Source organism: Platichthys flesus, chromosome 1 (assembly GCF_949316205.1).
Source record: "Platichthys flesus chromosome 1, fPlaFle2.1, whole genome shotgun sequence".
Classification (NCBI taxonomy): Eukaryota; Metazoa; Chordata; class Actinopteri; order Pleuronectiformes; family Pleuronectidae; genus Platichthys; species Platichthys flesus.
Genome location: NC_084945.1, coordinates 1,436,763 through 1,451,262, shown reverse-complemented (window position 1 = coordinate 1,451,262; position 14,500 = coordinate 1,436,763). Strand labels below are relative to the sequence as shown.

The 14,500-nt window shown below is 49.8% G+C and overlaps 1 protein-coding gene across 1 annotated transcript; it reads left to right on the top strand.

Annotated features, from left to right (window-relative positions):
- plekhg4 (pleckstrin homology domain containing, family G (with RhoGef domain) member 4) lies at window positions 1-13,751 on the top strand (the record flags this gene model as incomplete). Its single annotated transcript, XM_062391102.1, is given in 22 exon segments — window positions 1-1,103; window positions 1,501-1,692; window positions 1,878-2,001; window positions 2,085-2,178; window positions 2,265-2,354; window positions 2,679-2,795; window positions 2,978-3,076; window positions 3,262-3,549; window positions 3,868-3,990; window positions 4,078-4,269; window positions 9,621-10,534; window positions 10,725-10,974; window positions 11,066-11,155; window positions 11,238-11,462; window positions 11,568-11,738; window positions 11,817-11,997; window positions 12,103-12,219; window positions 12,346-12,487; window positions 12,571-12,671; window positions 12,848-13,017; window positions 13,100-13,163; window positions 13,436-13,751. Coding segments are annotated over 21 exon segments (3,864 nt in total). The 3' UTR covers window positions 13,139-13,163; window positions 13,436-13,751.
- Window positions 13,752-14,500: the final 749 nt, after the last annotated feature.

The window sequence follows — 14,500 nt, the reverse complement described above, 5'->3', positions numbered from 1 at the left end:
CCCACTGCAGACACAGTCTGTGGACTCTTTTTCTGAAAACTTTTCAGAACAACCACTTTCCAAGAACTCTTATTCTGAAAACTTTTCAGAACAACCACTTTCCAAGAACTCTTATTCTGTAAACCCTTCACTACAAAGTCAGTCTGTGGACTCTTATTCTGAAAACCCACTACAAACACAGTCCAAGGACTCTTATTCTGAAAACCCACTACAAACACAGTCCGATGACTCTTATTCTGAGAACCCAGAACAAACACAGTCCAAGGATTCTTATTCTGAAAGCCTGCTACTAGCACAGTCCAAGGACTCTTATTCTGAAAACCCACTAGTAACACAGTCCGAGGACTCTTATTCTGAAAACCTGCTACTAGCACAGTCCAAGGACTCTTATTCTGAAAACCCACTAGTAACACAGTCCGAGGACTCTTATTCTGAAAACCTGCTACTATCACAGTCCAAGGACTCTTATTCTGAAAACACACTACAAACACAGCACAAGGACTCTTATTCTGAAAACCCACTACAAACACAGCCCAAGGACTCTTATTCTGAAAGCCCACTACAAACACAGTCCGAGGATTCTTTTTCTGAAAACCTGCTACTAGCACAGTCAGAGGACTCTTATTCTGGAAACCCACTACAAACACAGCACAAGGACTCTTATTCTGAAAACCCACTTCAAACACAGTCCAAGGACTCTTATTCTGAAAGCCCACTACAAACACAGTCCGAGGACTCTTGTTCTGAAAGCCCACTTCAAACCCACTCTGAGGACTCTTATTCTGGAAACACACTACAAACCCACTCTGAGGACTCTTATTCTGAAAAGCCACTACAAACACACTCTGAGGACACACATTCTGAAAACCCATTACTGACACACTCTAAGGACTCTTATTGTGAAAACATTGAACCGTTAATACACTTTGAGAAGTCTGAAGACTCCAGAACTCCAGTGATGGATCCAGACTCACTGAGACCTGAACCTCAGTCTGAACAAGGAGAGAAGATGCAGGAGCAGCAGCAGGAAGAGGAGGAGGAGCAAGAGGAGTCCTGCTGTGAGGAGGTTGTTGGAGGAAGAACTGCAGATCGTCAGACTGAAGGTACAAACCTGTTTCTCCTCCTCCCTGTCATTCTTGAAAACATCATCTTTCTGTTCTCATTTACCTTCTCCTCCTCCTCCTCTAATTGGCTAAAATACTCCTCCTCCCTTTCTTGTCTCTCCTCCTCCACCAGTTAATTTCTCACACCCACCTGTTTGAACCATAAGCTGTGAATAAAGATGGAACATTTATCTCCACTTCCTCAAATAATTCAAAATATCACTAATATGATTTTGCTTCCCTTTGGGAGAACTGTCATGTGTCCCAGCATCTTTAGTTACAGTCTATGATTCTGATGTCATCCACGCCCCTATGTGGATGATCGTTTCATTAAGACTGTGTGTGTGTCTGTGTGTGTGCTCGCGTGCATGTGTGTGCGTGTGTTTTCTCTCCACAGGTCTCAGCACTGAGTTGTCTTCTGTCCACTCAGCTGATTCCAGTCCAACAGTACCACACCAACCAGCTCTCTTATCACAGACGACGGGTCCAGCTGTGGACACTGTCCAGGGGCTGTCCACCCTCTCCTGTCCCTCGTCTCAGTCCAGCTTCTACAGTGTGCTGCTGGGCTCTGGAGCTCTGTGTCTGCCTGGTGAGACAAACTGACCTCATTGATTAGAACAGTCGGACTGTTTCAGTGTTTTATAAAGAAGAGGTTTTTATGAAGCTGATTCATAAACAAGAACCTCATGAGTTTCGTGTCTGTAAGAAATACAAAAAACCCTCTAACATGAAGAACCCTGAGTCATTAAAACATGATGATGATGATTTCTGCAGGAACCAGAGACCGAAGTGGACGAGCTCTTCTCACCGCCTCCACCAGCAGCTCCATGTGGTCGAACCCTGATTGTGAGCGGGCTGACCTGCTCCGCCTCCTGCTCTATTACACCTCCACCCTCAGGTAGGGACCGCACCTTGTTCTCTGCTCGACCTCAGGTCAGTGTACTGTTGTCTCCCTCTGACCTCATTTCCTGTGCCGAGCAGGAAGGAGGTGCGAGCGTTGGGGGTGACGGTGCTTGTGGACGCCCGCAGAGCCGCTCCCGTCCCCGTCCTCTTCTCTGCCCTCATGTCCCTGCAGGCGAGTTCCCTGTCAGAGTGTTTACCTGTAGTTATTTACTTTGACTGAACTCCAACATAATGTGAATGGACTGTGTGTTTGTGCAGGAGAACGCACCAGGCTCCATCCACAGTGTGTTCGTGCTGGTCAGCAGAGACTCCTCCTCGGTGCGTCTGGACAGAGCCGGGGTCCCACAGGTAGCTTCGACACATGAGCTCAGTCACACGTGATCAGACTCGTTCACTTTACCTTTGGTTTGTTCTTTAACAACGAGACAACCGACATATATCTGTGGATGGAAGTGGATGAAGGATTTTAAATGGATTTGATCAGAACCTTGAACGGAGAGAAGCTGCAGTTCAGACGGCAACAGATCCCATGATCCCACACAGCATCACTGTGTCTCTGAACTCTGTCCGTTGTGGTTTAATAGACAGGCCGCTAGTGGCAGAGAGTGATGTGGCTGTGTCGTGTTTACACTGAAATCAGGTTTGTCATTTACATGATGTTTCCCAAATCAGGTGGAGGTGCTGCATTCTCTGAAGTCTCTTCAGAAGCACGTGGAGCTCCAGCAGCTTCCTACAGAGTTCGGAGGCTCCTTCAGCTTCAGTCAGCGCAGCTGGCTCTGCTTCCGATCGGTCAGTACACAAGTCAACACGACAACACGTCAACAAGTCAACACGTCAACACGTCAGGGGACAGGCAGCCTCACCTGGTGGAGACAAGGCAGCCTCACCTGGTGGAGGATTTTATTTATTTATGTGCCATCGTTTGTCTCATAGTGAAAAGTTTTCTCTGTTTTTATTTCCTGTTCGTTCAGAGAGTGGAGCAGCTGAACAATCAGTGTGAGGACGTCATCAAGCTGCTGCAGAAAACCATCAACATCCTGGAGAAGACACCTCTCCCTGCTGCTGCTCAGGTAACACACACACACACACACACACACACACATTCAGTGATGTTATGACCTCGTCAGTTCAAACGTAAAATTTGAATTGCATCTCTCAGTTTGAGTAGTCATCTGGTTACCACGATAACTCAAACCAGCAGTGGCTTGTGTGTGTCCTCTCTAAACTGACTCGACCTCCTCTCTCTCTTTCCCAGGATGCCGAGTTGCTGCTGTCCCGCTACAAAGCGGTGATGTGTAGTGTCCTTGAAGATAGCCGATTGGTCCGGTTACAGCAGGAGGGCGGGGCCTCTCTGTCGCGGCTCCGCAGAGAGGAGAGCGTCATCAGCGTGACGGAGGACTACAGGGCGGAGGTGGAGACGGTGTCCTCTCTGTACGATCAGGTGGACGAGCTGCTTCACCGCCTCGTCATGCTGTCCAACTCCAGGACGCAGCAGCTGAGCTTCATCCTGGACTTCAGGAGTCTGGAGCAGGCCTTCAGCGAGGTGAGCACGCTCAGTTCACACACACTGATCAGGTCAATGTGATCAGGACTTTAAATCTGTGAACATCACAAATACAAAACATGTGATCAGTTAAAACAAAGATTGTCTCCCGGTGAGATGCATCACTCTTTATTTATTAAGGCCGAGTCTTCATCAGTCTGTCCAGCAGAGGGTGCTGATTACATGACTTCATTTCAGAACACGTTCACCATCACAGTCTGTTATGATCTGTTTCAGTCACTTTACTGATCCACAGCTCGACACCTCAGACACTGACGAGGTGAATGACTGACATGTTTACCTGTGTGGTGCGTTCAGGTGAGCTCCTGGCTGCAGGACGAAGGAGAACCTCGTCTGAAGAATCTGAATGAACCTGAAGATTCTCTGGAGCTGCTCAAAAAGAAACAGACGGACTTCAAGAACCTCAACACAACCGCTCATGTACGACACACACGCTTGTACAGTTGTGTTATCTGTTGTTGTCTGTGAAGGATCGTCTTGTGCGCTGACCTTGTCCTCTCTCTGCAGGGTTACTGTAAACGTGGCGAGGCCTTGTTGAGTCGTCTGGAGCTCTTGGGCAACATGTCGTCAGCGGACCTCCACATTTACGAGGTCAAAATTCACTCCTTCTGGACTCAGCTTCAGGATTTCTCTCAGCGGATCAACGCCACTGAACAGATCATCGAGCGCGCCGTTCGACTCTTCAGCTTCTTGGACCAGGTACGGCTGATCATGTCACGCCTCATCAACGGCCTCATCACTTACGTTTCTGCAGCAGGAAGTAAACACACTTCCTGCTGGTAGGAAGTGGGAAGGGGGAGGAAATATGACAATAATGGTCAAAGTGAGAAAGTGAGAGTGTCAGAGGACAAGGAGGAGCTGTGGTGTGTGTGTAGTGAGTCAGAACATCGGGTCAGGGCAGAATTATTGATTTTCTTTTGTCTTGTCATTTCTCCTTCTCACTCCTCTTCAGATAACTTCACAATATTTGCCTCCAAATGATCAGATTCTACTGTTGAAAGATCTTTAACCCACAACAGCACATGGAACTCATCGAAACAGATGTAGTGTTGTTCTGTGTCACCTGAGCTGAGTGAAGACATGATGATTCAAGATGAAGCAGTTTTGTGAATCAGAGCAGCTGTTTGACCCCCCCCCCCCCCCCCATATCGTCCTCCTACAGTGAAGCTGACAGAGTGTATTGAGGCCAGAGGGGAGGCCAGAGGGGAGGAGAGGGGGTGTCAATATTGTTTTGTATAGTAGACTCAGGCTGGTTGGTTTGTGTGCGTGCGTGCGTGCGTGCGTGCGTGTGTGTGTGTGTGTGTGTGTGTGTGTGTGTGTCAGGTCAATATCAGTTGACAGTGTATCAGAGTGGAAACTTCATAATAAACTACAGTCACTTCACTGCACAGGTCAACACACACAGACATGTACAAGCAGAAACGCATACATACATACTTTAATATATGTATTTATATACATATAGTTATATATACATACATACATACACACAGTGTGATACAGTTTCTGCTGTAACCCTTGTGTCTCCACATCATGGATTTGGGGAAGCTTCTCCAAACATGACACATGCATGTGAATTAATGTTTACAGAGTGTGTGTGTGTGTGTGTGTGTGTGTTTGTGAGAGAGAGCGAGAGAGAGAGAGAGAGTGTGTGTGTGAGTGTGGGTGTGGGTGTGTGGGTTTGTGTGTAGTCCAGGTATTACTCCAGTGCCAAGTTTTCCCTTCTTCCCCTTTTCACTCCTTTCACAAAGTCTTTGTTGCTGGGGTGACACCCCCCCATTCCTTCTCTTGGGACCGCCCATCTGCCATTCAGCCTGTGAATGTAGTGGTGGGGGGTGGTGTGTGTGTGTGTGTGTGTGTGTGTGTGGTCAGGATGCCGCTCTTTGCTCAGTTCAGTCAGGCTGCAGCTCTTCACCAAGACACAGAGGTACGCTCACCAGATATCTTACTCCCGTTTCCACACGGACGGTTTAATAGTTGTAAAGTTGTGCAGCTCATGTAGTTGTGTTGTGTTGTCGGTGTGTGTATGTTGCAGCTATTCAGTAGTTTAAGAAGTCAAGTGTTTGACTCCAGAAAGAGCTTTGGTTTGAGATGCTCCACTCAGCTCTCACTGTGTGTATGTGTGTGTGTCCATGTTTTTAAGTGCTACTGAAAGACCGTGGAAGTTGAAACACTTCTACCGAGTGAAGACTTCTCGGTTGAATCTCCAGAAGATCCGTGGTTTTCTGTTTGTGTTTCAGTTGATGTCAATCTGTGAATTTACGATCATTCTGATTTTTGTGGAACCCGTTTTAGTTTTGTTGTCGTCTTGTTCTTTGTCTTTTTTGTTCTAGTCTTTATCAGTGCTCATCACGTCCTGGTGTCTCCACCTGTAGATCGGTTTAATAAAGTGAAAACCTTTAACAGGAAGTTGATAAACGTTAAACCAATACCAGTAGGAAAGCTTCTCTTTATCTGCCAGTGGTGAGAACGTTTATGTGGTGGCACCAGCGCCCTCATGTGGAGGCTCAGATCCACGCTTGCCTACTCAGAGCTGAGGTGACCACAGGTCTTACCTCTGATGGAGGCGGAGACTCAGAGGCTGACTCCACCCACATGGATATAGAACCCATCACTCTTTCTATGGTACCGACTGGGGTCCTCACCACTCTGGACTTTTCATGGATCTAAACAGAGTCGGACTCGTTTGAGTTTGAAAGCTCTGGGGTTGTGTTTGAGTCTGGACCAACAAAAACTGAGACGCTCACGTTCACTGATTGGTTCTTAATGGTCACATGACTCGACTTCCAGGGAAAGCATTGCTAACAGATTAACGGTGACACCTCGTTCCTCGCTCGTAGTGTTTTCGATAGCTAACCAATCAACGGCTGAGTACAAAACCTGCTTCCTGTTCTCAGGTGTGTTACTCAGTAATACACCTGTGGTTCTGTGGTCATGACATCATACAGTGAGATTCAACTTCAAGTGTGATTCTTCAGTCAGTGTCATGTATGTTGTGTTGCATGATTCTGTGATGTTTCTATGTCTGAGTCATGAACTGAGCTGATCTCCTTCAATAGGACTTTGCGGTGATGTTGTGTGTTTGTGTGACACTCTAGAGTCTCAGGTTTACCTCCAGTGATCAGGACGTCTGGTTGTCTTCCTGCTGTGTGTGTGTGCGTGTTTGTGTGTTTTCTGAGGTGAAGTTCAGTTTGTGTTTCAACTGTAACGGCTGAAGCTGATCTCACATACACATTCAGGTCCTCATCAGTTTGAGCACCGGCCATGTGACTGTTTTTATATGTAAATGATTAGAGACAATCATGATTAGTGTGTGTGTGTGTGTGTGTGTGTGTGTGTGTGTGTGTGTGTGTGTGTGTGTGTGTGTGTGTGTGTGTGTGTGTGTGTGTGTGTGTGTGTGTGTGTGTGAACGTTCACAATGCCAACAAATCCCACGCAGGATTTTTCTCAGCAGATCCACAAAGGTGGCAGCCCTTACCAACACAACCTCTCTTGACATCTTTGTCTTCTTCATGAGTGGCTCCGCTTCTTCAACCCAAGATTTTAGCATCAGTCTGAAGAAACTCTCTCACTCAGCTTCTGCTTCTGAGACATGCTGGGGGGTGTCTCCGGAGCTCAATGGTATCTGAAAGCAGCTTATTGTGAAAGAAATCATTATGTGTTGATATTGTGGCCACTAACAAATCATGTTATGGTCACTGAGTAGAGTAAGAATGAGAAACTGCAGAGGTCAGAGGTCGTCAGCTGAGTGAGGGACCCTTCACGTTGTGGCCCAGGACACAGAGAAATAATGAGACCACGTGTCTCAGAAACCTCCAAATGTGTGAGTGTCCTTCAGACCTGAACTCAGAGCTGCACACGTGATCAGATCCAGTGTGGAGACAGATCTCACAGGTTTACATTAAACAGCCAGAGACGTCTACAAACTGTCAGTGGAGAGGATCTTTGTGTGGACTGTGTGTAGTTCTGTCTCATCTGCAGAGACTCATCAGGACTGATCTGAGATCAGGACGTGTCGTGCTGAACCAGGGAGACACAGAGACGGGGAGACGCAGCAGGAACATAAAACATAAGTGTTGTCAAGACAAACTCTGCTGAGACATTTGAACATCAACAAACACTGATGGAAGGTAACGACTCAGCACTTTGCACTGTCAGACTCTCTGATTGGTGCATTTTGATCCAATCAGAAGTTCTGAATCTAAAGCTCCTTTCAGACCTTAGCTGAAGTCCAGACATGTTACTGAAATGCTCTGAAGGTTCTTTATGTGAGAACACAAAATCCTCAGGGCCTTTTTCCTGCCGGCCCCCGAGTGAAGACTTCAGAAAACCTCAGAGTGAGTTCATTCTCTGGAGAATCCACTGAGAGCGAGTGGACGTGTTGTATCTGACACGTGACGGACGTGAAGGAGTGGTTGGTGGAAGACGAAGACGTCAACTTGGAAAGACGAGGAGATTCCAGATCCACAACGCCGGCGTGGATGTAAACAACAACACTGATCTTTCCACAGCAGAGTTTATACGTCATGTCCCGCCTCCTGCTGCTCTACAGGCTCCGCCCCTCGCCTGAATGTCCCCACATGTCCCTGTTGGTGTGAACGAGTCGGACCCGAAACACTCTTGTGACAGAAAAACTCCAGAAAATGGCCAGATATTTGTTTGTCTCCGAGGAGGATCAACTGAGTCAGTCAACATGTTGGTGTGTTTCAGTGACTCCTCCTCTGAGGAGGAGGGAGAACCCCCCCCCCCTCTCTCTTTTATCTGGTTTTTGAGGGTTTGGGCCTCCCTCCCTCCTCCCTCCTCTCTGGTTGACTGGCTCCAGGAGTCCTGCAGAGACACTGTCCCCAAAACCAGAGCCTGTCTGCCCCTGGTCAGCCCCCCCCCCCCCCCCCCCCCTCCTGTCTCTGCAGCACAATACAACCACATTATTGAGTTAGAGTCAAACATCTCTTCTTCTGTTGGACACATGAGTCTTTTCATCTCATCTGGTGAAGTCCTCCAGCGTTCACCATCGTCTCCTCTGAGACGGAGCAGGAACAGACGACATCGTTTTGTTCTGTGTTGTTATGAAACACGTCAGCCTGGCTTTGTTTAAGTTTAAGCTTTTGTTGCTGTTCCAGACTCTTTCTGCTGGGTGGTGTCTCAGTTCTTCATCAGCCTGTCCATCCTCCTCCTCATCACATGACTGACAGCGAAGTGTCTGTCCCCACCCCTCACACACACACATGCACACACACACACAAACACACACACACACACGAGTGCTCCTCAAACTGATTAGCTTACTGATGTGTCCTGATCACTGCAGCAGCTCAGTTCCCACACACACACACACACACACACACACAGATGACCCAGTTGTCTACTGTAGGAGAGAGTGTGTGTGCGTGTCAGTGAGTCAGTGTGTATGTGTGTGTTGGTTTGGTCTGGATTTGATGATGGAAGAAACCATTAGCTCAGACGCTAAATAACTGATAACAAATTACGCCATTTATGTGTATGTAGTTTTTTGTGTTTGTCTCCACTAGGGGGCGATCAAGGTGATTAGGGATCTGACCGACTCTCCACCAAACTAATCCTCTCCAGGTCTTTTGAAGTTCTGAACACTGTGTATGTGTGACTGTGTGTGTGCGTTAGTGGTGAGGTAATGTGTGTGTGTCGGTCAGGGGGGTGCAGACTGATTCAGCTCCGCGGTGTTGGAGGAGGCGGCCTCCTCTTTTATGTAGAACACACACATCCTCCCTTCCCCCTCCGTTCAACCCTCACAAAGAGGAGGTCAGAGGTCGGCTTCTTGGCGGCGGTTTCAAACACACGCACATCAAAGCGTTTTCTCTTCCATGTTGTCGGCCCATGTCATTCCCTGACCCCCCCGCCCCCCCGTCAGTGCTCGTCTACTTATTAATTGCGTGTGCGTTGTGTGTGTAACAGTCTGAACCTGATCAAACTCACCTGATCCTGTTTGTTCTCATTATGTCAGTACATCAGGGGTCAGAGGTCAACCCTACTGTGATGTCATGTGACCTGTAGCTGCCACCTCTCTCTCTCCGCAGGCCTATGGCTGGGCGCTCGAGGGTATGCGTCATCTAGCCGGCATCAGTATGGAGGAGTGCACCCTGCCAGACAAATGCCAGGCTGTGATTGGCTGCCTAGAGGACTACCAGAGTCTGCACCCACCAATCCCAGACTCCCATTTCCAGGAGATGAAGGCGGCGGCGGGTGAGCTGCGGGGCGAGCGAGGCCTCCGTCAGTGGAGCTTCGCCTGGTCCAAGTGTCAGGAGACTAAGAAGGTGTTTGACAGGAAGATGGAGGCGGCGATCAGGACACGAGACTCCGCCCAGAGACGTTGCTCTGACCCCGCCCCTATGAGAAGCTCCACCTCCTCCAGGAAGACACCGTCAGGACTCAGAAGGGTCTCCGAGACCTCCTGCCCCATAGAGGACGTCAACACCTCCTCACCTTCTCGTAACGCCTCCATCCCGCTCCCCCTCACCTCCTCACCCATCACCTCCACCCCCCAGCACACACCGCTCCTCCAGCGTCTGTTCCGCAGCAGCTCCTCGGACGTGTCTTCAGTCCGGGTGGATGTCTGCTCCTCCAGTCCCAGCCTCCCCCGCCTCGACTCCCCCTCCCCTTCTTCCTCCTCTTCCTCCTCCTCCTCCTTCTCCTTCTCCGGCAGGCGACAGCACCTTAGGAAAACTCAGAGCTTCGACTGCCCCTCCACCCCCGAGGCGCTGCGGTACGGACCCTGTCCTCGCACCCTCAGCGAGCCGGTTCGCAGAGGAAACATCGGCGTGTTCATCCGCGGCCTGGAGGTCAGCAGCAGCGAGGCGGCCGACCACACGCTCTGCCCCAGGACGCCTGCTCACAGCTGGGCAGGACCGGGTCACAGCCCCGGGACGCCCGGGACGCCCGGGGCACTGAGGACCATCGGCAGCCCCGCAGCTGACCCCCGACCCAGGGGAAGGTGGGTTATCTGCGGCAGGTGCAGGAAGTTACTTCACAATAAAAGTCTGTAAACATCTACGACTGATGAATTTAGTCAGTGAACTTACAGAATAAATAATAATAAGATAAAATAATATTACATTGTCCATGACAATGTGCAGCAGGAGAAATAAGGTGTGTTTGACGTATTGTTCCTCTGGTGTCTGCAGTAAGCTGCGTCACATCGTGGATGAGATGATCACCACGGAGCAGGAGTACGTGCGCTCGCTGCGATACATCATCCATCACTACTTCCCTGAGATGGACCGGGGCGACCTGCCTCAGGACCTGAGGGGCAAGAGGTCCGTCGTGTTCGGGAACCTGGAGAAGCTTCTGGACTTTCACAGTCAGTTCTTCCTCCGAGAGCTGGAGTCCTGCTGGAAGCATCCGCTCAGAGTCCCTCACTGCTTCCTCCGACACGTAGGTCCCCGTGTGTGTGTGTCTGTCACTGTGTGTGTCTGTCACTGTGTGTGTGTCTCTGTGCTCATCCACATGTTGTTGTCGTTCACAGCAGGAACAGTTCGGTCTCTACGCTCTTTACAGTAAAAACAAACCCAAGTCTGATGCTCTGCTGTCCAACCACGGAAACTCCTTCTTCAGGGTGAGAACTCACACGTGACCTTTGACCTCTGGCGTTGGATGACTCCCTCTGACTGACCTCTGACCTTTTCTCCTCCGCCCAGAGGAAGCAGGTGGAGCTGGGCGATAAGATGGACCTGTCGTCCTACCTGCTGAAGCCCATTCAGAGGATGAGTAAATACGCTCTGCTGCTCACCGACCTCATCAAGGAGGTGGGCGTGGCTCAGGAGGCGGAGCTTGGCGCCCTGCAGGAGGCCACCAAGATGGTCAAGTTTCAGCTTCGCCACGGCAACGACCTGCTGGCAATGGACGCCATCCGAGAATGTGACGTGAGTAAAGGTCTCAGGTCAGAGTCCGACCTGAACACCTGACTCAGTGTGACATCATCACTTCAGCTGCTTTTATTTTGAAACCCTGACTGGGCGTCGTTGCAGGTGAATCTGAAGGAGCAGGGTCAGCTGATCCGTCAGGACGAGTTCACCATCTGGAGCGGCAGGAGGAAGTGCCAGCGCCACATCTTCCTGTTCGATGAGTTGGTTCTGTTCAGCAAACCCAAGAAGATGGAGGGAGGTCTGGACGTGTTCATCTACAAACACTCCTTCAAGGTAACGTGCACACGGAGCGAGTCGCTGCCCCCTCCACTCTGAGGACAGTCTGAGCTGAACCACCTGTTTGTCCTTCAGACCGCGGACGTGGGTCTGACCGAGTCCACGGGGGACAGCGGGCTCCGGTTTGAGATCTGGTTCAGGAGGAGGACGTCCAAGAACCAGAAGTTCGTCCTTCAGGCTGCGACGCAGGACGTCAAACTGGCCTGGACCGGGGACATCGCCCGGATCCTGTGGACGCAGGCCAACAAGAACAAAGGTAGAGAGAGAGGGGCGTTCATCGTGCCCTGTGATGTCATCATTTGAGCTCTGTGATGGTGATCTGTGTGTGTCTGTGTGTGTGTGTGTGTGTGTGTGTCTGCAGAGATGCGTCTGAAGGAGATGGTGTCGATGGGAGTTGGTAGCAAACCGTTTCTGGACATTAAGCCGAGCGACGCCGCCATCAGTGACCGAGCTGTTCACTACATCATGAAGAGCCGAGGTAACAACACACACACACACACACACACACACACACACACACACACACACACTGTCCAGTCACACACTCGCCATGTGTTCAGTAGAAGCTGATCAATGATTGATAAACATATTGACTTGTGTTCAGGTGCCAGGACGAGGGCGTCCATCGCCGTCTCCGTCTTCGACCACTCGAACCCTTTCAAGCGAGGGTCGGTGACCTCTGACCCCTCGACCTCAGGGCCGTCGTCCTCCGGTCTGCTGGGGCCGCTCAACCTGCACATGTTCAGGTACGACACACACCTGATGTTTAGTTTGAATTCAAACTTTATCGATGTCATACGTTTCCTTAACACGCCTCCTGCCCCCTCAGCCAAAACCTGCCCCCCCCCCATGCGGCCGACGGCTCCTTCACCGCCTCCTGCATCGAGGAAGACGAGCAGGAGCACGAGACGAGCAGTCAGCCCTCCATGAGTATGTGCAGTGTGTCGGCCATGTTGTTCAGAGATAGTGTTTCTGACAGGAGGTCTCCCTCCTCACAGATTCTCTCTCTCTCTCGGTCTCTCTCTCTTTCTCTCTCTCTCTCTCGGTCTCTCTCTCTCTCTCTCTCTCTCTTTCTCTCTCTCTCGGTCTCTCTCTCTCTCTCTCAGCCACAGAGAGCTCAGGCTCGTCGTCTCGCTGCCTCTCCGGATCCACAGGCTCCGACAGCGGCTGCGTCTCCTCCCACCTGCAGGAGGCGCTGCCCGAGGAGCTGGGCCTCCCTGGCCGGCCCTCCTCTTCCTCCAGCAAGCAGCACCTGAGCAGCCAGTACATCTCATCAGTGAGTTCACACACACACACACTCACACACACACGATATGAAGTGATGGAAACTCTGGTTAACTGTTTGTGTTTGTCTTCAGAAAGCTGCCGCTGTCATCGGCCCGGCCACCGTCGTGTGATGTCACTCAGCTGCAGCAGGAACCTGTGAGTGTGAACTTCCTGTCTGACATCATCACTGTTGTCGTCAACCCAACTCAGTCATAACAGCCACATGGAACAGAAATGAATCACAATTTAAATTATGAATTGATCATGTGATTAATCTGTGTGTGTGTGTGTGTGTGTGTGTGTGTGTGTGTGTGTGTGTGTGTGTGTGTGTGTGTGTGTGTGTGTGTGTGTGTGTGTGTGTGTGTGTGTGTGTGTGTGTGTGTGTGTGTGTGTGTGTGTGTGTGTGTGTGTGTGTCTCTCTCCTGCAGGTTTGTGTTCTTCCTGCTGCAGTTTGACCGTAAAGTTTGAATGTTTTATTTATGTTTGAAGCTTCAGTCGTTTGTTCTGTAAATACGACATAAGATTTTCAGTTTGTGAGCTGATCCAGGGTCTGTGTGAGTGTGTGTGTGTGCGTGCTTGTGTGCGTGTGTGCGTGTGTGCTTGTGTGCGTGTGTGCTTGTGTGCGTGAACTGATCCAGGATCAGATGGACTCTGTACATGTGTGTAAATAAACCACAGCTGAGCCTCTGCTGTCACTTTTCTTACTTGAATAAACCGATGACACGTTGTTGTCGTCTCACGTTCGTCATGTGTGTGTGTTCAGTGACTGACATCGGGGGGGGGGTTTTAATTTAATCATGGGAACGTCTCCGCTGCCGGAAGAAGAAGAAGAAGGAGTCGAACAGATTTTTGTCCTAAATTTAATGATGAAAAAGTTTTAAATATTCGTACATTTGACTTATTTATAGCGTCAGACGCCCGTTTGAAGTCACATGATCAATAATCAAGAATAATCCGATTCTTTAATGAAGCAGACAGCTGAAGGATCCGTGGGATGGATGTGGCCCCGCCCATCCTGGAGCAGCAGAAACACCCACTTGCTGGGAGCGCTGGGTGACGTCACTAGGATCTGACGTGAGAACCTGATACAACAGCTCCGCCTGCTGGTGAAAGTCACACTGTGCACTTAGTGCAGGACCGAGGGGAGGAGTCAATGGATCGAAGATTTTTAAAAGAGGAAATTAAACAGATCAGCTGTTAATTCACTGAAGGTCACTCTCCTGCTCCTGATTGGTCCAGACTGGAGCGAGGAGGTGGAGCCACGTCCTTTGATTCAAAGTGAAGATGAGAAAGTCAGGTTTTATTAATATCCTAAATTTTTCTTTTTAAACTTGTAAAGCAGCTTGTCACCGTCTGAAAGATGTTTTAATAGTCAAGTTTATTGTGTCTGTGGAGAAGAACCAGGATGATTGAGTGGCTGTGGATCTGCAGCGCCTCCTAGTGGGTCACAGGGGAAACAGGTGTGAGCAGGAAGGTCAGAGATCAACTGACAG